This window comes from Capra hircus, chromosome 13, assembly GCF_001704415.2.
Source record: "Capra hircus breed San Clemente chromosome 13, ASM170441v1, whole genome shotgun sequence".
Taxonomy (NCBI): domain Eukaryota; kingdom Metazoa; phylum Chordata; class Mammalia; order Artiodactyla; family Bovidae; genus Capra; species Capra hircus.
The window spans coordinates 71992927-72019362 of NC_030820.1; the positions used below are offsets into that span (position 1 = coordinate 71992927).

The following is a 26436-nucleotide window of genomic DNA, read 5'->3' on the forward strand; positions in this document are numbered from 1 at the left end:
GAATCCACCCAAACTCATGTCCATCGATTCGGTGATGCCATCCAACTGTCTCATCCTCTGTCGTCCCCTTCTCCTCCTGCCCTCAATCTTTCCCAGCATCAGAGTCTTTTCCAGTAAGTCCGCTCTTCACAGCAGGTGGCCAAATTATTGGAGTTTCAGCTTCAATGTCAGTCTTTCCAGTGAACACCCAGGACTGATCTCCTTTAGGATGGACTGGTTGGATCTCCTTGCAGTCCAAGGGACTCTCAGGAGTCTTCTCCAACACCACAGTTCAAAAACATCAATTCTTATGCACTCAGCTTTCTTCACAGTCCAACTCTCACATCCATACATGACCACTGGAAAAATTCTTTTTGCTGTGATGGTAAATGGGATTGTTTCCTTAACTTTTCTTTCTCATCTTTTGTTGTCAGTGTATAGGAATGTAAGCGATTTCTATGTATTAATGTTGTATCCTGCAACTTTATTGAATTCATTGATTAGCTGTAGTAGTTTACTGGTGGCATCTCTAGGATTTTCTATGTGTAGTACCATGTCATCTGCAAGCAATGACAGTCTTCTTTTCCAATTTGGATTCCTTTTATTTCTTTTTCTTCTCTGATTCCTGTGGCTTGGACTTCCAAAACTACAGGGAACTCTGCTTACTGCACCATGGTGTCCTAAATGGGAGGGAAATCCAAAAGAGAGGGGATATATGTATATGTACAGCTGATTCATTTTGCTCTGCAGTAGAAGCTAACACGCTACTCTGGTGGTTTCGTGGTGAAGAACCGCCTGCAATGCAGGAGAAAGAAAGGAAAGAAAGAAAGTGAAGTTGCTCATTTGTGTCCAACTCTTTGCCATCCCATGGACTGTAATCTACCAGGCCTCTCTGTCCATGGGATTTTCCAGGCAAGAGTACTGGAGTGGGTTGCCATTTCCTTCTCCAGGGGATCTTCCTGACCCAGGGATCGAACCCAGGTCTCCTGCATTGCAGGCAGATGCTTTACCCTCTGAGCCACCAGGAAAGCCAAGAGTCAGGTTCAATCCCTGGGTCGGGAAGATCCCCTGAAGAAGGAAATAGCAACCCACTTCAGTATTCTTGCCTGGGAAATCCTGTGGACAGAAGGAGCCTGGCAGGCTACAGTCCATGGGGTCACAGAGAGACATAACCTAGCAATGAAACAACAACAAGCTAACACGATATTGTAAAGCAACTCTACTGCAATAAAAATTAATTAGTAAAAAAATAAAATGTAGCTTACAATATGGACTTAGGTCTCCACCTCCCACCCCCACCCCATGCCCTGAAAAGCCTCATCAGGTCCTGTTTGCCTGAGCAGCTTAGCTCTCACTGCCTCCCCTCAGCGGGTCCTCCTCTCCTGCCCTCTGGCCTTGGCAAATGCTGTTTCCACCACCCTCTCCCACCTGGTGGTTTCTCCCTCACCTGATTAACTCTGCTCAGCCTGCAGGTAGGTGGGCTTAGAAACCACCTCCTCTGAGAAGTCTCTAGGCTCCCGTGACCTCTGGCTCCCAGTGCACTTATCACCCGTTCATAATGGCTGGTCCTTCCTCTTCACTACACCAGATGCTCAGAAGGGCAAAGACTGTGGCCTGTCCATCACTGGTACCATCCCCGGCGTGGAGAACAGAAGCTGCTTCCAGGAAGACTCGGTGGACTTGAGACAAATAGGCAGCGTGGTGAGGGGGTGACTCTTGAGGCAGCCGGCAGGGGTCTCGGGCACTCATCTACCCTGCTTCCCGCTGGCTCTCTGCCTGGGGGTGGCTGCCGTGTTCCTTTCCAGTAGGCTGGAAGCTGCTTTCCACGGCAGCAAGGTGGAAAGTATCCCAGTTTCATTACAGTAGGTGTGTTTCATGTACATTTCTCCCATGTCCACAGAATCAAGCGCACGGTTTTTCCCTATGTACTTTCTCTTGCTAGACTGCCTCCTGTGTGACGTTCCTGTTCGTTCTCGTGTCTTTTTGTCTGTCGGGACCTTGCTGTCTCTTTAATTTGACTACGCCGTTTCTGCGTCGTATACATTAACTGTCTCATAGTTGGTGCTGATGTCCTTTTCATTTTGGTTTTATTATGCTTCCCTCTACAGAAGATAGGAATGCGTATATATTTGAATCTGTCAATCTCCCTCCCTCCGTGATTGCTTTGAGGACTGAGGAAGTTATCCTGCCGCCAGAGATCTGATAAGCCTTCTTTCTGTTTTCTGATATTTCCCTGTAACGTGACTTTTTATACTTAACTCTAGAATCTGTTCTCAGGACATATTGGTGGATGGCTTGCGATGGGTATCTAGTCCGGTGTTCCTAAGTGGGAACAGGATAACCCCTCATTCTGTTCATGAAATAATTGGTCTTTGTCTCTTTGTTTCCAAAAGGAGAGGCAAAATAGAGTGGCTGTTATGGGCAGGAGCTAGCAGAGTTAAGATTCTGATTTTGTCACTTTGTAGCCATGTAACCTTGAGCACTCTGCTTACATGGAGCTTTTCTCCTCTGTAAAAAGGGAGTCGTAGCATCTCCCTTACAGGCTCAGGCTCCTTGCAAAGGCTGTCTGAAATATCCCAGGTAAAGCACTCCATGCTGTGCCTGGCGTAGAGTAAGTGCCCTCTGTAACCATAATGTAATGTGTTTCCATACAGACTTGGATCTGATTCTGCACTTTCTTTCTCTTTCATTGATGTGACGTTCTCCTTTGACATCCCTGCCCCGCTGCTTTAATTATTTAACTGTTTATTTATCTGTCACACACACACACACACACACACACACACAGCGTTCTCACCCTCCCAGCGGCCTCACATCCCAGCTCTCTGATCCTGTGGCTCCTCTACCTGGCAGGTGTGTATCAGCTGACTCACCTGGCCTGTCTCTACCTGTGTCTACCTCATCACTCCATCTGTCGTCAGTGCTGGTGTCTGTACTGCCTCTGGAACCCAACCTTCCCTGGGGATCGTTTCTGTGTCCCTGGTACCCTCAGAGCCTGGCAATGGCCAGTACATCATAGATTCTCAGATTGGGGGTTGGGGAATTTGGATATGCTGATACCACCTTGGATTTTGAGGGTAACCAGGATAAGTTTGTCATTTTGGGGGAACATAGGGTCAGAGACCCTAGGAATGTGGTGATTGCAACTGTTGGCATGCTGTTGCCAGCCACTGGGGGCCATCTACCAGCCTCAGTTTTCCCCAGAGGGATAATGAGAAGGTCTGAGAGCCTGTCAGTCCTGAGGTTCTATAATGTGTCTCCGACTGGGTGGCCTGATAGTGGGGATGAATTTGGGAGAACTCATTGGCATGTGCTCCGCCTTGGAATGGGGTTTGCTCTCCCTCCCTGAGTCTGGGGAGAAAAGCCCTGTTAAGACAGAGATTCCAGCTGCTTCTAACTGCCTTTCTGGCTTCTGTGTTGCAAGGTCCCCAGGGAGAGTCCAAACCTGGGGCATAGGAGTCCCATAGTCAAGAAGAGAGGGTGGCCCTCAGCCTAGGCAGGTGGCAGGAGTGACAGAAGGATCTAGCCTCTCTCGGGCATCAGGGTGCCCACACACTGCCAGGCAGCACACGCAGTCCTGCCAGTCCCATTCCTATTCCACAGGGGACACATATGAGAATCAGAACCGAGATCCCTGTCCTAGCCACACAGCGACTAAGTGCAGAGCCTGCGCTTCCAAAACTGCCCAGCTCCACTGTCCTCCCGGCTCCTAAGTCCGAAGGCTGATTTTCATACACTAAAAAATACAGCAGCAGTGTTTATACAAATCATTTCCTGGGTTATCTGGCACTGATGAAAGGAAGTGAACTTGGTACTTTGTCTGTGTTAGGTTTTGGGGTTAGAGGCATCAGTGCCAAGTTCAGGTGACCTAAAAAACCTTTCTAGGTCAAATCACAATTTCAAAAGATATTTTTTTCTTTTCCTTTCTTTTTTTTTTTTTAACCGCCCCACGACTGAACGCTGTCGTTGACATATTTCCCTTCCAACAATACGAGCCCTTTGTGGCATGATTGAGGGCTTGTTTTGTAGCGCTGGGGAGAAAATATCTTCCAAATCATCTGCTTCTCATTGTCTCAGTCACACTCACTCCCACCCGTCCCCATGCCACAGTCCCCCTCCTCCCCCCGACGTATGCTCATGTGGCTTTTAGTTAATTGTCTTTGGCAAGGATCAGTTTTGGGACTTGTTCCCAACCACTCAGATGATGGATAATTGTCAGGCACAAATACTGGCCGCTCTGGGCAGCCTGAGGCTCTAGACTGCTGACCGCAGCCCAGCCTCTGGGCAGCAGGCTGGAGGCAGGTAGCTCTGTGCCTTTGTGAGTAGCAACCAAGGCCGTGGAAGTAGCCCAGCCCAGTCGTGAGCACGGGCTCTGGAGGTGGACATTCTGACTTTTGAGTCCTGACTCCCACCGCTTACTAGCTATGTGGCCTTGGGCAAGCTGCTTAACCTCACTTGACCTCAGTTTCCTCATCTGTAAAATGGGAGCCTTAGAAGTGGTAACTCAGTGGGAGGGGGTGGGAGGGAGGTGCAAGAAGGAGGGGATATATGTATACAGGTAGCTGATTCACTCTGTCGTGCAGCAGAAGCTAACACAACATTGTAAGGCAATTTTACTCCAATTAGAAAGTAGCAGCTCACCTTGCAGGGTTGTTGTAAGGATTATATGAGTTTAAAACTCCCAAAGAGAATGGCTAACCACTCCAGTGTTCTTGCCTGAAGAATTCCATGGACAGAGGAGCCCTGTGGGCTACAGTCCACAGGGTCGCGAAGAGTTGGACACGACTGAGCAACTAACACTTTCACTTTCACTGACATATTAAGCAGGCTGTAAGTGTCACACAGTTTAGTTACAATGAACAGATGATCATAGATGTAGTGGAAGCTGTTGTAAATCACCCAGATCCCTTCCCGACTAAGATGCTTATCCTGCCAGCTGTGAGGAGTGGCGGCTGCTGCTATTCACAGTCGAGTCTGTCTCTGGGTATTAATTGCCTTTGGTGGAAGGAGGAGCCTTGTCCAAGTTTATCAAACACCCTTCTCTGCCGCAACCTGGACCCAGTGGCTGGCTCGCTTGGGAATGCTATGGCTCCTGCCTCATCTTTGCAGAGCCATCCCAGCTCCAGAGTCTCCTTGGGACAGACTGAAGCCTCTGCTTTTGACTGCATCACAGTTCAACTTGCCCTCTGCCCACCAACTTCCCTTGCTCTTCTGTGGCGTTCCCCAGTAAACATCCAGCTGGCAGATTTGACTCTGAGTCTGTTTCCACGGAACTTGCCCTAAAACATCAGTTCATCATCAGTTGTGAATGGAGCTTGATATGCATTTTAAAGCAAGCATTTATTTCCCTTGTTTTTCCAGAAGCTCTTCGAGGCGTGGCCTCAGAGTTCTCCACCACCCCTGGTCCCCATCTCTGGGTGGGCTCCCTTTGCCCACTCCAGACTTGGCTTGGCAGGCTCCCTCTGCTCCCAGGGTCCTGGCTGAACCTTTGAATGGGGGTCGGTGGCTTCAGGACCACTCTTCAGGTGGGGAAGAGAAAGCTCTTAGCTCCTGGACAACCACGAAACTTAAAACTGACTGCACTGCAAGGGGCCCAGAGAGCCTCACCCATTCAAACCCTCCATGTCCCAGTGGGGAAACTGAGGCCCAGAGAGAAGAAGACCTTGTTCAAGGCCACACAACGAGTAGGTGCCTCTCCTCCCAGCCCTTGGAGCAGAGAGTGCTATGGGGAAATAGTAGGACAGGCTGGTCTTACAAGCCAGACATGTGGCAGTTGATTACAGCATTGTTGTTTAATCGGTCAGTCGTGTCCGACTTTTTGTGACCCCATGGACTGTATCCCGCCAGGCTCCTCTGTCCTTGGGGTTTCCCAGGCAAGAGTACTAGAGTGGGTTGCCATTTCCTTCTCCAGAGGATCTTCCCAATGCAGGGATCAAACCCAGGTCTCCCACATTACAGGCGGATTCTTTACCATCTGAGACACCAGGGAAACCCAGTTACAGCACCAGGGTCCAATAAATGCTTCCATAGCTTTCTCCCAGCAGAGGGGCAGCCAGCCTGATCCAGGAATGGGTATCAGCAATGGCTTCCTGGAAGGGACAGTGTGGGAGTGAAAGGGAGCTGCCAACAGGGAACAGATTGAGAAGGGAGATTCAGGTGGAGAGTTCAGAGCCGCAGAAGCCAAGAGGGAGGGAAAGCATGGTCCATGCCGGGAGGTCCACACATCTCCAAAAGAGCAAGGGAGGAATGTGAGAGAGGGATGAGAGGCCAGCCTCAATGGTCAGGCTGGCAGGACTCAGGTCCTTAAGTGCTTTGAATGCCATGGTAAAGCGTTTTGATTTTCCCCCCACCATGGGGAAGATGGACCTTGAAGGAGAGTCACCTGCACAGAACCAGACAGGGTCCTTATCTGTCATGTCATCAAGGTCATGAGCCAGGTCTGATGAGGTCCTGGCCCTGCTCTTGGACGTCCCCATTGGACCCCACCCTGACCCACTTCTTGGGCCCCAGCTCCCTCTAGCCACAGGCAGCACTGACAGCCCCCTGGGAACCATTCCCCCTCACAGCGGCCAAATGAAAATGTTTGTTGAAAACAACATGTGCATAATTAAAGCTTAATGAGTGCTTGTCTGTTTGGAATGTGCAATTAGATTTATAATCGAGGATGGGAGTGAGCTCCAAATGGCTTTAAATGGAGCTGAGAGAGAGGATAATTTTTGCCATAAATCTGCAGTAACGCAGACAGTGTGTAAGTTACCACCAGGGGTAGAATCACAGGCCTGACAGGCGGCCAGCCTGTGCCCACTGAGCCACTCTGTCCATCAGGTTGTCTTGGCAGCTGCTGGGGGTGCTCAGTAGGGGTCTTTGAGGTGGACCTGCTCTGGGTTGGAGCTGGAGTTTTCTTGTGTCTTCCCATTGCTGAGCTCTGTGGTCTGAGCTGACAATGAGGAACTGAGGGGTTGCTGCAAGTCTGGCTACCCTGGCTACCCTAGGGGTCTTGGGCCAGGCAAGGAAACCTGCATCATCACCTTGTCACCTCTGGTCTGGAGTGTGGGTCCATATTTTGTCCTCTGTTGTATCCCAGAGCTCACTGTGGACGGTGACTGCAGCCGCGAAATTAAAAGGCAGTTGCTCCTTGGAAGGAAAGCTATGAAAACCTAGAGACCATGTTAAAAGCAAAGATATTTTGCCAACAAAGGTCCATATAGTCAAAGCTAAGGTTTTTCTAGTAGTCATGTACAGATGTGAGAGTTGGACCAAAGAGAAGGCTGAGCACCAAAGAATTGATGCTTTCAAACTATGGTGCTAGAGTAGACTCTTGAGAGTTCCTTGGACAACAAAGAGATCAAACCAGTCAATTCTAAAGGAAATAAACCCTGAATATTCATTGGAGGGACTGAAGCTGAAGCTCCAATACTTTGGCCATCTGATGCAAAGAGCCGACTCATTGGAAAAGACCCTGATGCTGGGAAAGATTGAAGGCAGGAGGAGAAGGGGACCACAGATGATGAGATGGTTGGATCACCAAGTCAATGGACATGAATTTGAACAAACTCTAGGAGTTAGTGGAGGACAGGGGAGCCTGGCATGCTGTGGTCCACGGGGTCAAAAAGAGTTGGACGTGACTTAGCAAGTGAACAACAACATCTGTTGAGTGAATGAATGCCTCTGTGCCAGCCTCTTGCCTTAAACATCACTCTCCCTCTATGGGTCTCAGTTTCCCCATTTCTGAGTGGAGATATGGATTCAGCTGTTGCTGTCTCTAAGGTTCTGAGTCTGAAACTATAGTGGCTGGGACAGCATCTTGACCAGCACTGTCCAATAGAAATATTATGCATACTGCCTATATAACGTCAATTTTTTAGTAGTCATATTTTAAAAAGGAAAAGAAGCAGCTGAAATTAATTTTAATAAAATATTTTAGTTAACCCCACATACCCAAAATGTTATCATTTCAGCATGTAATCTATATAAATATATTGATGAGGCATCTTTATAGTCTTTTTTGCTATTGTCTTTGAGACCTGATGTGTGTTTTACACATAAACACCTCTCAGTTTGGACCAGTCACATTCCAAGCCCTCATGGACCACTGCACTATTATAGCCCAGGTCTAGAAAAAGCGAGGTTAGGGCCAATTAGGAAGGCCCTACTTCCCTGTCTGTAAAATGGGGCAACAACTCCTATCTGCCAGAGGAGCCAAGTGCCTGGTTGCGCACTCTGCCGCCAGAGTTGTATTGATCACTGTCTTTTCTCACTACCTCCTGATAGTTTTTATTGATAAAACAGATGGCACCATCCTACGTGACTCTTTTTAGCGGTGGGGAGGTGGTTCCTGCAGTGACTGCAGCACCAAACTTGCTCCAGAGACTCCCAGCCCCTCAGCAGGCCATATCCAAGGCATAGTCTCTCCTTCCTGGTAGACAACGTCCCTGGCCCAGGGTCATGAGGTCACCTGCTCTGGTTCACTCAGCTTAGAAACTGTGGGGGTAGGAAGCCAGTGTGGGCTTTGGGGGTTCAGCAGCCTGGAATACAGAAATCAGATTGGGCCCTTGTTGGCTGTGTGGCTTGGGGTAGATCCCCTAACCTCTCTGGGCCTCTGAGCCCTGGATTTCTTGGTGGGCAGAATAAGAATGTGCAAAGGACTGATAAGGAGAAAAGCTTTTTTCTTTGGAGAGAAACTGATGTTTGATATTCAGGAACAAAGCACGAAAGTCATCATCATGGGAAAAACAAACCCCATTAGACAAAGATTTTAGTTTGCAAATTTTATTTCAAACTATATATGACAGGCGGGCACCAAATTACATATGGCAGGCAGGAAAGAATCCCGCCTGAGACCTCACAGGTTCGCATGAAACCCCATTCATTTTCTTCATCTACAGAAGAGAAGCAATTATATCAACCTCCTAGGGTTGTTGTTCCCATCACTTCATGGGAAATAGATGGGGAAATAGTGGAAACAGTGTCAGACTTTATTTTTTGGGGGGGTCCCAAAATCACTGCAGATGGTGATTGCAGCCATGAAATTAAAAGATGCTTACTCCTTGGAAGGAAAGTTATGACTAACCTGCTGCTTCTGCTGTTGCTAAGTCGCTTCAGTCGTGTCCAACTCTGTGCAACCCCATAGACGGCAGCCCACCAGGCTCCCCCATCCCTGGGATTCTCCAGGCAAGAACACTGGAGTGGGTTGCCATTTCCTTCTCCAATGCATGAAAGTGAAAAGTGAAAGTGAGCATATTAAAAAGCAGAGACATTACTTTGCCAACAAAGGTCCATCTAGTCAAGGCTATGGTTTTTCCAGTGGTCATATATGGATGTGAGAGTTGGACTGTGAAAAAAGCTGAGCACCAAAGAATTGATGCTTTTGAACTGTGGTGTTGGAGAAGACTCTTGAGAGTCCCTTGGACTGCAAGGAGATCCAACCAGTCCATCCTAAAGGAGATCAGGCCTGGGTGTTCACTGGAAGGACTGATGCTAAAGCTGAAACTCCAATACTTTGGCCACCTCATGCGAAGAGTTGACTCATTGGAAAAGACCCTGACGCTGGGAGGGCTTGGGGACAGGAGGAGAAGGGGACGACAGAGGATGAGATGGCTGGATGGCATCACTGACTTGATGGACATGAGTTTGGGTAAACTTTGGGAGTTGGTGATGGACAGGGAGGCCTGGCGTGCTGTGATTCATGGGGTCGAAAAGAGTCGGAAACGACCAAGTGACTGAACTGAACTGAAGGGTTGTTGTAAGAAATAAACAATGTAAGTAATATAATATTACCTTATAAGTTATATGTGTGTGTGTGTGTGTGTGTGTGTGTGTGTGTGTGTAATAGCTAACAATGTTGAGTGCTTTCTCTGTACCAGGCAATGTTCTAAGGACAGAAATTAATTTATTTAATTCAAATGATAGTCATACACGTTTTCTAGATGAGGAAACAGAGACATAATAACTTAGTTTAAAAGTTGCACAGCTTGAAAAGCCAGCAGATTTGGACCCAGGCAGCTTGGCACCTGAGCCCATGTTTGTATCCATGGTGCCATCATCCTTCAATAAGAGATGGTGGGCCTGGACTTGAGCGTATGCGATCTGGTCGGAGTTGAGCCCAAGGCCCTCTCCCTGTCCAGCTGCATCTCTGCAGGGCCTCTCTGCCCCTCCTCCACCACCTCCCTGCTCCGAGGTGTATCTCTCTGTGAGACTTCCACATAAAACCGCACTCTCGGCAGGACCCAGGGCACAGCTGCCACATTTGCTGCCTCGCTGCTTTTGAACTGTGTTTTATCTACGCAGAACAAGTGTTCTCACGGCCCGGTGTGGGGGCAGGCGGGAGCCGTGTAGGCTGCTTCGATTGTTTCCTCTTTAGATCTCCATGAGGCACATCTCTTGGTGTCTGCAACTGGCCGGGTTGAGGACTGTGCATCTTTGGTCTTTGATGTGTGTCTCTGTGCAGAGGGGAGGGTCAGCAACTTGTACACAACAACTGTTGCTTTGGTACCTAGAATCGAGGGTAGATTCGGAACTGATTGGAGACCTATGCGCAAGCTACCAACCAGTTTGAGCATTGCCTTGCTCACCTCTACAGGGGGGCTAGTCATGCAGCCTTGGGAATTCTAGGCTTTCCAATGAGATGACCAGGCATGGCTCTGGGAGGAGGTCTGGAATAGAGTAGGTACCCACTGGCCTGTGCTCCCAGCAGCCTCAGATGTCATGTTCCCTGCTCTTTGCCTGGCCAACTCCTGTGTGTTCTCCATCATGGGGCTTCCAGGCTACCCTTTGCAGAAGATTTCTCTTGAAAGACCCTTCTCTCGTCTTCCATTCTTCTATGATAACTTTATCCTACCATGTCACATTTGTCAAAGATGAGACTGCCATTCAATATCAGAAACAAGATGCTGAATTCATTGCTGTACTTTGCAAAGTTAGTCTGTCCAAATCAAGCAAGAGCTGAGTTTTGTAGGGTTTGAGGAAGCATGGAGTCCTGGGATAGGGGACTTTCTTGAGATAGGCTGACCCCCACCTGTGGACGTGTAGCTATGGTAGTGAGACTGTTAATTGATCTCTTGACTTTCAGAGGATGGGTGGGTGCAAAACTGTCACTGACCAATTAGGACAAGCTTTCAGACAAAGTTTTTATTTGCTCCTGTCATGAGACAGTGGCCAAAGAATGGCCTGTGTTCATTTCTCAGGTTTGGGAAATAGGAACATGTTATTCACCGAAGCTTCTCCAAAGGACTGGAGACTCCTTAGGGGCTGCGTCATTACTGTTACTGTAAGCCTGGTATCTGTACAATGCCAGGCACATAACAGACAATCACTAGATACTATCAATGAACAGTGACTGTTGCCCCTTCTGTGACCTCAGAATTCCTTGCTGTTACCTCTTTTCAGGGCCCCGTGACAAGCTTTGTTTATCATAAACCCTCGATGTTGGGAGATGTGTCACTCAGTACATTGTAGGTGCTTGGTACCTGATATAAGGGCATTGACTGATTTCATTTTGCCTCAGCACATGTAAATTAGGTCTTAGACCTAAGACCACGAGTGGGAGTGAATGAGAGGAAGACATGAGGGGGATGAGGTCAAAGTGCAGGGGCTCACCTTGAACAGAAGGGAGACACTTCACCTATTTAGACTAAAGGAAAGGATGTCAGGAGGGATGTGATGTTAATAAAGTAGGGAAGCGGAGAGAGCTGAGGGGATATCTGATGGCCTCTGTGGCACAGGAGACATGGTTCTCTGTGAGACTGAGGGCTATTGGGGCTGATGCAGGGATAATAATCTAGCATATAATAATAAAATATAACATTTGTTAAACACTTGTCAAAAGTTATCACCATTATGAAGTATTATGTTACAGAGTATTCATCAGTTCAGTTCAGTTCAATTCAGTCACTCAATCGTGTCTGACTCTTTGTGACCCCACGAATCGCAGCATGCCAGGCCTCCTGTCCATCACCAACTCCCAGAGTTTACCCAAACTCATGTGCATTGAGTCGGTAATGCCATCCAGCCATCTCATCCTCTGTCGTCCCCTTCTCCTGACCCCAATCCCTCCCAGCGTCAGGGTCTTTTCCAGTGAGTCAACTCTTTGCATAAGTTGGCCAAAGTATTGGAGTTTCAGCTTTAGCATCAGTCCTTCCAGTGAACACCCAGGCCTGATCTCCTTTAGGATGGACTGGTTGGATCTCCTTGCAGTCCAAGGGACTCTCAAGGGTCTTCTCCAACACCACAGTTCAAAAGCATCAATTCTTCAGTGTTCAGCTTTCTTCACAGTCCAACTCTCACATCCATACATGACCATAGCTCGTACCTAATATAAGATAACACATATAAAAAACTTTTTAAGGCAGTAATAATTAACTGCCATCATTACCATTTTACAGGTGATGAAACTGAGGCAAGGAGAAGTTAAATCCAAGGTTACACACAGCTAGAAAGTGTTGGAACCAATACTTCTATTCAAGAATCAATGCTGTTGACCAGGATGTCACACCATACAGGGAAGAAGAATAAAGTCCAAAGCTGACTTGAGATGGGGACTTTAAAATTGGGCCCAAGAATATGGGTTGATAGAAGCAAGCCGCACTGGTTAAGGTTGGAGTGTGTAGCCAGAAAAAAAAAAAAAAAACAACACCACCTAGAAAGAGTTGGATTTCAGTGGGTAGAGAAAGGGAGGAGGAGGGTGCTCCAGGCTGACGATGGGGAAACATATGCAAGCTTCAAGGTTTTGGAGGTTTCTGCAGCCTTAATGGGAGCCGAGGCTAAGGGCTGGTTATCATGGAGGGTCCCCGTATGCCAGAGCTAGTGATGTGGGGTCACTGCAAGGTTTTAACCTGAGCAGTGAAATGATTACCACAAGATTGCTAGTGATAGCCAGGGTGGAAGGAAGATGGATTGGGTGGGAGGAAGCTGAGCAGAAGACTTCTGCTGGTGATTGGATCAGGAGGATGTTGGGTGGAAGGGGTCCAGAGTCACCCCAGGGGAACTCTGTAGAAGGTGACATCTTTCATGATGGCCAACCGCCAGAGAAAGAGCAGGCTCATCCATGTGTCATGTGTTCTGTGTTGGGTGGGTTGAATTTGAGGTGTGCATGAACCGAATGGGGAAACGTTCAGGGGTAAACTGCATTGGAATCTGGAGACAGCTTGGCTGAAGATGAGTGTTTGAGAGTTGGTGACAAGTGGCCACCCTAAGAAGCCATCAGCTGAGTTCAGTTCACTTACTCAATCGGGTCTGAGTCTTTGTGACCCCGTGGACTGCAGCATGTCAGACTTCCCTGTCCATCACCAACTCCTGGAGCTTGCTCAAGCTCATTGTCCAAAGCAAGTGTGAATAGAGGAGGAAATACCAGACTTATCTATCCCACCCACCTGTTCAACCCATTCCATCAACCCAGGCATCTCACTCACCCATGCCAATCATCTCCTTGTTTATCTCACCCACCATCCCAAGCATCTTCCCATTACCTGTCTCTTCATACTCACTCACCCATCCCAGTTCATTCATCTGTCTCTCATCCCTCTCATCTCAGTCACTCATCTGCCCATCCATCCATTCATCCCACCTTCTAATTCCATCTATCTGACCCTTGAGTCATCTCTTTGTCCACCTACTGGCCCATCTGTTCCATTCATTCCCTAAACCACTCATCTCCCCTGACCATCCATCCATTTATTCATCCCACCCATATACCTCCCCACCATCCATCCGCTCATCTTACTCATCCCAACTATTTACGTCTCTATTTACCACCAGCCACTGGTGACTTTTGAGCACTCAGAATGTGGCTAAGTCTAAACTGAGCCATAGTGGAAGGTAAAATACACACTGGATTTCAAAGACAGTACCAAAAACATAGATGGTAAGCCATCTCATTTACAAATTTTTTGTATTGATCATAATGTGAATATATTGGGTTAAATAAAATGTCTTTAAAGTTAATTCCACCTGTTTATACTTGCTTTTTAAACTGTGGCTACTAGAAAATTTTATATTACACTTGCGGCTTGCTTTACATTGCTGTGGAACTGTGCTGACTTGTACCATCCATCATCCACTTATCCATCCATTTATCCATCCATCATCCCATCCTTCAGTCCCTCCCTCCCTTCCATCCATCCATCTACGCAGTTATCACATTTGTCCATTCCACAGATATTTAATTTACACCTACTATGAATCAGTGGGTCTGTGGGTCTTAAGAATAAGGAAACTGAGGCTTCAGGCAGTTGCAGAGCTTGCCCGAGTTTTCACAGATGGAGCTGGCATCATCTGACTTGCAAAAATCAGAGCGTCTTGCCTTTCACCTTGCCTACCTATTTGCTAAGCTTGCTTAAAGATAGAAAAGGGATGTATCTTTTCTTGGAGTGTGTGGGGAGTGGCTGTTGGATTTGAGGGCCGGCTACCCCTCTCACCAAGGGGGCCACACGTTTTGAGGAGCGACAGACCCTTCAGAAGCCTCTTCTTGGTGGCCGTCATGAAAGGGTTATCCTGACACACTCGCTGTTTGCAAAAATGTGGATTCTTTCAGATTCCCAAACTCATTTCCATGACAAAACTCTTGGGAAGAGAAGATGAAGGGCTGGCTTTTGCAGAACAATCTTCCAGCTGTAATGACGACTGAAGATGGCGGTGGGAAAAGGAATTATAATTAGAATATGAAATGGGGAAAATTAATCTATTCCAGTCAGTGGTAAGAGATGTTCTCCTGGCGTTTCATGGAAATTCTTAGGCCCTTGTCCCCCACCCTCCCATACACACACATTTTTTTTTTTTCATGTTTTAAAGTGTGCAGAAGGTTGTGTGATGTGAAAAAAGATTTTTGACTGAAGGATCGAGAAGCTGAAATGTGCACAGAATTTAATTCTTGGGTGTCTGTGTGTGTGTCTACACGCTCATGTCATCTGTTTGTGTGCACGTTTCTGTGAGTTATACACGGATTCAGTCGCAGATGGATGGTGTATTTATTCACGTCTGGGCATCCCCTCCCTCCCCTGTGAGCAGACTCCAGGTGTTGTGTACCAGTCACGTAAAGGGTCTGTGCCGTGTGCACGCGTGCTTGTGCCCTGGACACCTTTGTCTGTCACGGTTGGTGTCGCCCATGCTTGGGGTGCGTGTGTAACTGAGTGCTGTCTTGAACACTCTGTTTTGTGAGGTGGGCCCCCGCCAGTTTGTGTTGCACGTGTGGTCGCCGTGCTTGGGTACAGTGCATGCGTCACTTACCTGTGTGTCCATGAACTCACGCAGCATCACCGCTGTACGCTGGGCATCCATGCGGGTGCTTTGGAGCTTTTCTGTGCACGTGGAGGAGGTGGCTCTGCTGTGTCCAGGCTCTGTGACTTCTCCCCTTTGCCCTAGGGGCCAAGCCAGGGAAACCCGGGAGGTTTCAGAGGCCCCTCCCCTCCTTCCTTTCCCCTACAAGGGCCCAGAGGTGGTGGAACACTGGACAGAGGCGGGCAAAGAACAGAGCCCCCAAACCACCAACTTGGGGCCCTCTCTTCACAGCTGCTCAGTAGCCGGTCCTGAATCCTGTGCTCCAGGGCACTGTGCAAAGCACCCAGCGGGGAACCCAGCAGAGGCTGACCCAGCCCTGCCAAATTCTCAGATTTTCCTTGAAGCAGGAAGCAAGCTTTAGTCTGCCAGGTGGCTGCTCTTTCTTGTTTGAATAAAGGACAAGTGAATAGGCCCACTTGAGGGGACTCTGATGACATCATGGGAATCCCCTGCCCAACCTTGGCACACACACCTCAACATCCAGGATCCCTGCTGCTCTTCCCAGCAGTGTCGTTCCCCACTGCTCACTGTGGGTAGATCCTTCCTGCATGAACCACAAACACATACTCATCAGATCCCTATTATGTACCAGGCCCTGAAGAATGATTGGTTAGGTCTGGGGAGGGGGGCTGCAGCCAGGCCGTGATTCCTGCTGCCAAGGAGCTTATATGCTCGTGGGAGAGACCAAGCCCAAGAAGCAGACAGACCACTGCTGTGCAGCATCTCCCGAACTGTGTGATCTTGGATAACTGTTTATCTTCTCAGCTTATTTCCACGGTTTGACACATTGGTTGCTGTTGTTGTTGGTTTAGTTGCTCAGTCGTGTCTGACTCTTTGCAACTCCATGGACTGTAGCCCACCAGGCTCCTCTGTCCATGGGATTCTCCAGGCAAGAATGCTGGAGTGGGTTGCCATTTCCTTCTCCAGGGGATCTTCCCCACCCAGAGATCGAACCCGAGTCTCCTGCATTGGGCAGGGAAGCCCAAAATGTTGGTTGTTGAAAAAGCTAAATGAGTTCTTTTATGGAAAGCATTTTGCTCGGTGCCAAGTATATTCATTCATTCACCCAGTGAATAAACACTCACCAAGTATTTGTTCATCGCCTGCTGTGCATGTTGGGGATCAGGGTTGGGGTGGGGAGAGAGAGCAGACCAGGGTGGCTCTGTTCTAGCCAGGAGTTAATAAATGGGATATTACACAGAGTTTGGGGGCATATCTTTTAACATACATTAAAAGATATCTCCTGTATCTTTAACATACACCATGCTGTTTGATGACTTTTGCTTTATAGAATGTTTCAAATACCTTGTTAAATTTAGTCCCTTCAGACTTCCCTAGTGGCTTAGTGTACACTTGCCAGTACGGGGAACAAGGACTTCCCTGGTGGCTCAGACAGTAAAGCGTCTGTCTACAGTGTGAGAGACCTGGGTTCGATCCCTGGGTTGGGAAGATACCCTGGAGAAGGAAATGGCAACCCACTCCAGTACTCTTGCCTTGAAAATCCTATGGATGGAGGAGCTTGGTGCAGGCTACTATCCATGAGGTCGCAAAGAGTCGGGCACGACTGAGTGACTTCACTTTCACTTTCACTTTCTGGGAAGATTCCACGGCCCGTGGGTTGACTAAGCCCGTGCACTGCATTCTGGGGCCTATGTGCCACAACTACTGAAACCCGCTTGCCTGAGGCCATGCTCTGCGACAAGAGAAACCACTGCAATGAGAAGCCCGTGCACCGCACCTAAAGAGTAGCCCCTGCATGCTGCAGCTAGAGAAAGCCCAGCAACAAAGACCCACCCAACCAAAACTATCCCAGAGAAAGGCAGTGCCAAAGAATGCTCAAACTACTGCACAACTGCACTCATCTCACACGCTAGCAAATTCTCCAAGCCAGGCTTCAACAATATGTGAACTGTGAACTTCCAGATGTTCAAGCCAGTTTTAGAAAAGGCAGAGGAACCAGAGATCAAATTGCCAACATCCGCTAGATCATTGAAAAAGCAAGAGAGTTTCAGAAAAAACATCTATTTCTGCTTTATTGACTATGCTAAAGCCTTTAACTGTGTGGATCACCACAAACTGTGGAAAATTCTGAAAGAGCTGGGAATACCAGACCACCTGACCTGCCTCTTGAGAAATCTGTATACAGATCAGGAAGTAACAGTTAGAACCGGACATGGAACAACAGGCTACTTCCAAATAGGAAATGGAGTATGTCAAGGCTGTATATTGTCACCCTGCTTATTTAACTTATGTGTAGAATACATCATGAGAAACACTGGGCTGGATGAAGCACAAGCTGGAATCAAGATTGCTGGGAGAAATATCAATAACCTGAGATATGCAGATGATACCACCCTTACGGCAGAAAGTGAAGAGGAACTAAAGAACCTCTTGATGAAAGTGAGAGAGGAGAGTGAAAAAGTTGGCTTAAAGCTCAACATTCAGAAAACGAAGATCATGACATCCAGTCCCATCACTTCATGGCAAATAGATGGGGAAAGAGTGGAAACAATGTCAGACTTTATTTTTTGGGGCTCCAAAATCACTGAAGATGGTGACTGCAGCCATGAAATTAAAAGACGCTTACTCCTTGGAAGAAAAGTTATGACCAACATAGACAGCATATTAAAAAGCAGAGACATTGCCAACTAAGGTCTGTCTAGTCAAGGATGTGGTTTTTCCAGTGGTCATGTATGGATGTGAGAGTTGGACTATAAAGAAAGCTGAGTGCCAAAGAACTGATGGTTTTGAACTGTGGTGTTGGAGAAAACTCTTGAGGGTCCCTTGGACTGCAAGGAGATCCAACCAGTCCATCCTAAAGAAAAGCAGTCCTGAATATTCATTGGAAGGACTAATGTTATAGCTGAAACTCCAGTACTTTGGCCACCTGATGCAAAGAACTAACTCATTTGAAAAGACCCTGATGCTGGGAAAGATTGAAGGCGGGAGGAGAAGGGGACGACAGAGGATGAAGTGGTTGGATGGCATCACTGACGCAATGGACATGAGTTTGCATAAACCCTGGGAGTTGGTGATGGACAGGGAGTCCTGGTGTGCTGCAGTCCATGAGGTCACAAAGAGTTAGACACACCTCAGCAACTAAACTGAACTGAACCAAAAATAAATAAATTTTTAAAAGATATTTAATTATTATTTAATTATTTAAAAAATTTAGTCCCCCTCCATTTCCCTGACCCCATGGACTATGCTAAGTCCATGGAATTCTCTAGGCCAGAATACTGGAGTGTGTAGCCTTTCCCTTCTCCAGGGGATTTTCCCAACGCAGGGATCGAATCCAGGTCTCCGGCATTGCAAGCAGATTCTTTACCAGCTGAGTCACAAAGGAAGCCCTCCTTCTTTTAGAACTTATCAATTATGTGTGATTTTTAGAAAGATCTAATTTTTATCAAAGAGTACATATAGGGCCATGGTGACCTATCAGATAGAACCTAGGAGCTTTCGTTGAGAACGTCGCTATGCTGCCCAAGTCATAGTCTTATCCTCGATACCAGTCTTGTCGGGCGATGGGGGCTTGGGAAACCATCAGGACACAGTTCCAGCCTTCACGCTGCTCCACGCTGGGCAGAGGACAGATGTAGAGACAATCAAGGTTGTTAGAGGGACAGCCGAAGGAAATGAAAGCAATGATGTGCAGCCTCTTGCAGGAGGTGGTTTCTGAGCAGAGGCTTGAAGCCTGAACTCCGTATGATGGAAGAAGCCCTGCATTTGGGGTCATGCCCAGACTCTAGGCATGGCACAGCCTTTTCTTTTGTGAATCCAGCAGTCACTGAAGGACTGTCCATCCCTGTGTTGGGAAGGCACTTGGGTATAAATCCTAATGCCACTGCCCTGATGAAAAGATTGGCCTGGTAAAAGACAACGCAAGTGATGTTGTGGTTGCTTTATTCATTCATTCAACAAGCATTTATTGAGTATCTATTCCATGTCAGGTGCTAGTTTAGATATTTGGGAGGCATCATCAGTGTACAGAAAGACTAAGACCCCTTGGCCTCAAAGGCCCTTCATTTTCATAGGGGAAAGCCAACTGTGAGCAATGAAAGTGGTAAATAAGTAATAGAGAGCTAGAAGGTGAAGGGGTGATGGAACAATGAACAAGGGTGAGCAGGGCAAGGGGAGTCGGGCGTGCTGGGCTTCGGAGCCCACCGAGGTCGGAGGCTGGTGTCTGAGCCAGTTTGTTATGAAAACCTCTCTGAGCAAAGAGGGTCTGGGTGAACCGATGATTGCGGGAATGTGGGCTTTTCCAGCGTCCATACGGACCGCTTGGTGATGTCCATCCAAATTACAGATGCACCCACAGTTGGATGCAGCAATTATTCGGACTAATCCTACAGATAGACTCACACCCGTGCAAAATGACAGATATACAAAAATATTCACCAGAGCAGTGTGAGAATCGCACAAACCTGGAAGCAACTCAATTGCCCGTGTGCTCAAGTAGTTCAATATATAAGTTACAGCCATGCGGGGGCATACCAGAAGACAAAATTATGATCTGATATAAAACACTCTCCAGGATGTGTTGCTAGGAGAAATATAAGGTGAGAAATGGTGTGTATAGAGCATTGTCATTTATAGAAAAGAAGTGACTCTAATGTATATACAGGGACTCTCTCTGAAAGGATGTATGGAAAGCTGGTGGAGGCAGTGATTGTGTCTGGAGAGGGGCAGTGGATGCCTGGGAGGTGGGGGCAGGCGACTTTTCATTCTGTTGCTCTTTGGGTACTTTGGGAATTTTAAATCATGTGACTATAACCTAATACAAAATTCTTTTCAATTACAATAAAATGGACAGCTGCTGTTGGTACCGCACCCAGATCTCTTTATTGTCCAGCACAGCTGGACAATATTGTCCCCCATCTGCTGTGAAAGTATTAGTTGCTCAGTTGTGTCCCCATGGACTGTAGCCCACCAGGCTCCTCTGCCCATGGAATTCTCCAGACAAGAATACTGGAGTGGGTTGCCTTTCCCTTCTCCAAGGGATCTTCCCGACCCAGGGTTTGAACCCCGGTCTCCTGCATTGCAGACAGATTCTTTACCGTCTGAGCCACCAGGGATGAGCACAGGCTGAAAATGGCTCACAGCTGGCACAGTTCTCTGGGAAAATGTCCTTGGCCAAATGGGGGCCACCCTTCTCAGGTTATGACTCCCTTTTGCCCCTTAAGCCACCACCAATGACTGATGTATATGGGTTACAGAAGCCCCGCCCCTGGCTTCAGGCAGGAACAACTCTGCTGTACCATCCGTGCCCTGGAGCAAGCTTGTGGTGGGATCAGCCTACAGCAAGCCTCCCACTGGGGCTCCCTCCTTGCTTAGCTCCTTCCCGTGCTCTATCCTGATCCCTCCCTCCCTTACAGGTTATTCCTAAAGTGCCCTTCTCAAAGATCACATGCCTTTGAATCCTGGTCTCAGGCTCTGCTTCTAGAGAACCTGATTGCTTGTCTCCAGTGAAGGAGCTGGAGTGGAGCCAAGTGCTTTGCAGTTTCCGGTGCAGCGTCGCCTGGAGAGAGGTTTGCTCTCGTCAACCCCTTTTGATAGATGAGGCACCGCACCTCTGGAGTGTAGTCTCCAGCGCAAGATCACACATCTTGAGAAAGGGGAGCCAGAGACTCCAGAGCCCCCGCTTCTCCAGCTACACCTGCTCCCTCTTGCAGACGGATTTTCCCAAATCCAGCCTTGGCAGCTTCTCAAAACACAGGGTTGTAGTTCCTATACCTGGTTTCTATCACAGTCCTCAGTGCCTGTGGTCAGGGTCGGCCTGGGGGCAAGGGTACCTGGAGGATGGGTCGGGGGCAGGCTGTCCTGATCCCAGGGCTCTGGAGATCTTGGCCTCCCTCCAGCATGTGGGATTCCAGCTCTAGCTGAGAGCCTGATGTCATTTTGGCCTTGAGAAATATTTGCATACTTCCAGAGATGGGGAGCTCAGTATCTGACAAAGCCATCTGTCCCATCTATGGACAAGGTGTAAAGGGCAGAAAGGTATTCCTGTCTGTATCCTGAGTGTGATGAACCCAAGCTATGGTGGTCACGAAATAAGGACACCTCCTTCTACCCTAGAGGGAGCTCTGCTGAAATGGAGACTGGGCATCTTGGGTTCAATCTTTGCTTCTCTGGGCTCCAGTCTTTTCCCCTCCGTACTTTAGTCCCCTAACCTCCTCGGGCTTCTGGGCCCTTCCGGAGAACATTTTCATCAGAGCTGCCTCTCTGTTTCTCTGTTCCAGTTGGATGGTGAGAGTGCCTACGTGGGGATGAGTGACGGAAACCCAGAGCTCCTATCAACCAGCCAGGTGGGTGCCCAGCCTCCCTTGGGCTGCTGGAGCTGAGCTGCTCCCAGGGTGGGGTGGCAGGGGTGCAGAGCTGGAGGCATAGCCCACTACTGTCCTCTCTCAGAATGATCAAGAATATCAATTGATTGTTAACATCGAATTGTTATAGATGTTATATAACATCTAATTGTTAGGGACTTCCCTGGTGATCCAGTGGTTAAGACTCTGTACTTCCGATGCAGGGGGCATGGGTTCAGTTCCCAGTTGAAGAGCTAAGATCCCAGATGCCTTGCATGCAGCAAAAAATTAAAAAACAAAAAACATGTAATTGTTAAGAGGCCTGTCTAAATCATAGATGTCATTGTTCTTGTACTGGTGACTTTCCAAATTAGACTATAATTGTTTAACAGGAAAAAAACAAGCCTTTATAAGCTTTTTTGAACCAAGTCTATAAACTTCTGATTTTTTTTAGAAAGCAATGTCGATTGAGTTTTCCTTCTAATGGACAAACTGGGACTATGGTGTTTCCTGTAAATCAACTACCTGGCTACTCTTGGCATCATTGAAAACTTGATGAAACTCAAAACATGTTGTCTGCACTCTCCACTCACAGAGGGGAGATTTTCAGCAGCAACGAATACACCTGTCACATGTCCCTGGTGGCCCTGCCTCTCACTCCCACACGGCAGCCGTGGGGACAGACACTGGTGTGGAGGTGCTCACACCCATGCGTCAGCGTTCAGGGCTCTTCTGCCCACCTGGAGTTGTCTCATGCTCTGGGGAGGGTTGTGGATGTGGAGGAAAGGGAAGAGAGTGGAGGCTTCCTGGGCAGCTTTTCTTGGTGGGGACAGGAGCTGAGTCATCCCAGGGAAGACCAGCCCTAGCCCCAGTCCAGCCCCCTGTGAGTCCCAGACACCAGTTGGACAGATTTTCCACTGTCAGCCTGGCCTCTGAAAATTAAGGTCTCTCTCAGCCAGGAGCATCCTCAGTCTAGACTCAGATGCCACAGAGGGTCCTCACTGCAATCTGGGACCCCAAGGAGGGTCCTGCAGAGATCCTGGAAGATGCTTCCCAGTGGTGCCTCCTGGGTGGCAGCAGCTCGGGGCGCTGGATGGAGGGCAAAGGGGTTTCGTAGCCATTGACAAGCATGAGGGATCTGGGAGACAGGCCTGTCCCTGGAGCTGCTGTGCCCTCCTGGCTGTGTAATCATAGTAGTCATGGCAGTTGGGTGGCTGGGATCACGTTTTCCAGCTGGAGAAACAGAAGCCTGTATATTCACAAATATGTATGTGCCCTGCTGCGTGAAAGGTCCTACTGGGGACACAGATGAGAAAGACATGGGCTTGTAGCTCTTGGGGAACGCTACTGACAAGGAAAGAGACTGTGTCTCAGTGTGGCGTGGAAACGCTGTTACAGGGCTCTGGAGCCCACACCCACCCTGACCCCCACCCCACCCCACCCCACCCCACCCCCGCCACTGCAGCAGGGCGCTGGTGGGCCCACATGCCATCCCCTTCTCTGGTCTGTGACCGTGTGAGCACCAGAGGCGCTGCTGAAAAGCTGCCTTTATATTGCACTGACAAGCTGCAAGAACTGTTGGGTAAGACTCCGGTCCTGGAAATGCCCATTTTGGAAGAAATCACAGAAGTTATTTAACTGTCCATAAGCCACTTGGAAATGTGGTTAGTTCAAAAGCCAGAGCTTACTCCTGAACCTCTTATCTGAGTCCTTTCGCAGTGTTTCGATTTGTTGTTGCTCAGTCGGGTCCGACTCTTTGCGACCCCATGGACTGCAGCACATCAGGCTTCCCTGTCCTTCACCATCTCTTGGAGCTTACTCAGACTCCCGTCCATTGAGTTTGTGATGCCATCCAACCATCTCATCCTCTGTCGTCCCCTTCTCCTGCCTTCAATCTTTCCTAGCATCAGGGTCTTTTCCAATGAGTCAGTTCTTCACACCAGGTGGCCAAAGTATTGGAGCTTCAGCTTTGGATTGCGTTTTGTTAACATCCTGACTCAGAACTGTGCTATGCTGGAGTCTGCTCTGGCTCCGTCCCTAATGAAGAGGGTTGGTACTGCACTTCCACCGAGAAGGGCAAGTGAGACTCAGGAGCTCTGTGTCTGCTCTAGGCTTGGGCAGAGGGGCATAGTCCCTCCAAGGGGAACTACAGGACAGATAAACGTGGTCATTTCAACTGGCTTTCACGACAGCTTTGAGATGTGTCATGAAAAAGTAAGACGTTACCATTAACCCCATTTCATAGATCAGGCAACTGAGGCTCTAGGATGTTGATTGACTCAGCCAAGGAACGGTAGAGATGGAATTTGAATCTGCACGGCTGGGACTCAAAGCTCCGAGTTACCTTACTGTGTTTGTGGAGAGCTCCATACCCACCTCAAGGCTATTGTCAACTTGCTTCGGCCTAAATGTCACTTCCTTACGGAGCTGTTTGTGAGCTCCAAATCCAAGTAGGTCCCTTCTCCATAATTCTCTCTCGTGGTACCACGTCCTTTTAGTTCATAGCGTTGCTTATTTGAGTAATGACTTAGCTAACATCTGATTTCCACCCTGGACTGTGACCTCCCTGAAGGAAGGATCTGGTCTCTCTTTTTCTTTGTTGTGCCTTCCTATTGGGCCATACTGCCTGGCACAAAGGAGGCATTCAGGAAACATTTATGTAATGAATGCATTCCTTAACAATGGAACAATGTGGCTGGACTCCCTAAGGGTCCTTCCTGGTCTCCTGCACCGTTGCTCAGAGAGTCTCCCTAACTTAGAACTTTATAAAGGAGATATCAGGATTCCCAGAGTCCATATGGTGGCCTGAGCCAACCTTGACGTGAGCAGACTTAGCAGTTACAGTCTAGACTTCTTAAAGCATATCAGTTAGCTTTTGCTACATAACTTGCACACCCCACCCCCCAAATTTAGTGGCTTAGAACAACACATATTCATCTAATTCATGATTCCATGGCTTGGAAGTTTGGTTGAGTTCAGCTGGGTGGCTCTTCTGGACATGGCTAGGATCATTTAAGTGCAACAGTCAGCAGCCAGGTAGGCTGTTGGCTAATTGTTATGGGGGACTCCCTTCTGCTTCAGATGGTCTCTCCTGCTCCAGCAGGCTAGACCGAATTTGTCTACATGGTGGAGAAGGGTTCCCAGAGCAGCAAGAGCCATAGCTGCATGACCTCTTGAGGTCTGGCATATGACTGCTTCTAGCACATGCTGTTGATCAAAGCAAGTCACAGGGTCAGTCTAGAGTCAAGGAATGAGGAAATAGACTCTGTTGATGGGAAAGTAATATGGTCTTTTAACAAACTATCACATGTGGGAAACATGTGGGATGTGGTACATGCCAATTTTACTTACAAATAAAAATAAGACCTGCAGCTCCAGTGGTTTGGTAGGGTTCCACTGACCTCTAGTTCTTTTTGTTTGTTGAAGTATAGTTTATTTACATTGTTGTGTTAGTTTCAGGTATATAGAAAAGTGATTTGGTTATTTGATACATACATATACACATATATATGTATATATATTCTTTTTCAAATTCTTTTCCATGATGTTATTACTAGCTATTGAATATAGTTCCCTGTATTATACAGTAGGTCCTTGTTGTTTATCTATTTTATATATAGTAGTGTGTATCTGCTGATCCCAAACTCCTAATTTATCCCTCATTCCCTTTTCCCCTTTGGTAACCTTAAATGTGTTTTCCATGACTGTGAGTCTATTTCTTTTTTATAAATAAGCTCATTTGTGTCATTTTTGTAGATTCCCCATATAAGTGATATCATAAGATATTTGTTTTTGTCTGGCTTACTTCACTATAGAATGATATTCTCTAGGTCCATCCATGACATTGCAAGTGGCAACGTGTCATTCTTTTTTATCACTGCATAGTATTCATTATGTATATATATATTCATTATATATATAGACACATATATATACACACCACATCTTTATCTATTCATCTGTTGAATAGATGAAGACCATCTATTGAATAGGACAAGGCCTCTAGTTCTTCGTGGCAAAAGTTCTGTGTCTTTCCTTCCAGTCTTTTCCCTGGAATGCTTGCTTGAACCCACACATGCACATTTGTACGTGAGAACCAGTCATGGTATGTGGTCTTATCAACTGTAGGAATTGTATTGTCCCGGTTATCAAGGGATGGACATAAACATGTGGGCAAACAAAGGCCTCATAGCTAATAGCGGATTCAGAGGATAAACACTCGAAATGGCATGAAATGCATTTATAAATGTTATAATAATTGTATTTATATGTATAAAATAAATTGTATTTACATTGTATTATTATAAATACAACTGTATTTTATAAATACAGTTAAATACAAGCATCATCTATTTACCAAATGTTTATTGGGCACTTATTATGTGCAAAAGCTCTAGGTATAAGCAGGAAGCCATTTCTAGAAGACGTTTCCTTCCAGAAAGTCCAATTTCATCATGTTAAAAACCTTGCTCTTTAAGGTAGCCTTCTGCTGAAACATGATTTTCCTTATCTCTGTAGCTGAGACAGAGGTTCCTACAGGATGTATATTAGCCAACTGTGTCCCCTCGTAAAACCTTTCAAACTGGTTCTCATAGGCTTGAAGTTTCTTTTGTAAATGAATGCTTCATTGTTTGCTTTTTTGCAAGTCTACAAAATTCCTGCATAGCAGCCTTAGTTTCCATGTATTATCCCTTCTCCTCCCTCCCTCGAGGACCTTGAGTTTCTTTGCTACCAGACTTTCCTGGATGGTCTGAGCCTGAGATGCAGTAGGCAGACATAATTTCTGGCCCCTCAGTAGTTTCTGGGGGTGGCGGGCCTGGTAGAGATCAGCTCTTCCCCATCCTGAGAGGATACCGCATTGAAGAGTTACAGGGATTGATTGTTC

At 47.5% G+C, this 26436-nt stretch overlaps 1 protein-coding gene across 3 annotated transcripts in view; it reads left to right on the plus strand.

Annotated features, from left to right (window-relative positions):
• The window catches only part of TOX2 (TOX high mobility group box family member 2), a 154511-nt gene that overhangs the window by 39555 nt on the left and 88520 nt on the right, over positions 1-26436 (plus strand). For 2 of the 3 annotated variants that reach the window (XM_018057894.1, XM_018057895.1), the window contains exon 2: positions 21489-21554. The exons of the other annotated variant lie outside the window; for it this stretch is intronic. In XM_018057894.1, coding sequence (XP_017913383.1) covers positions 21489-21554 — 66 coding nt within the window. The remainder of the gene's footprint in view (positions 1-21488; positions 21555-26436) is intronic. 3 annotated transcript variants of the gene reach the window in all.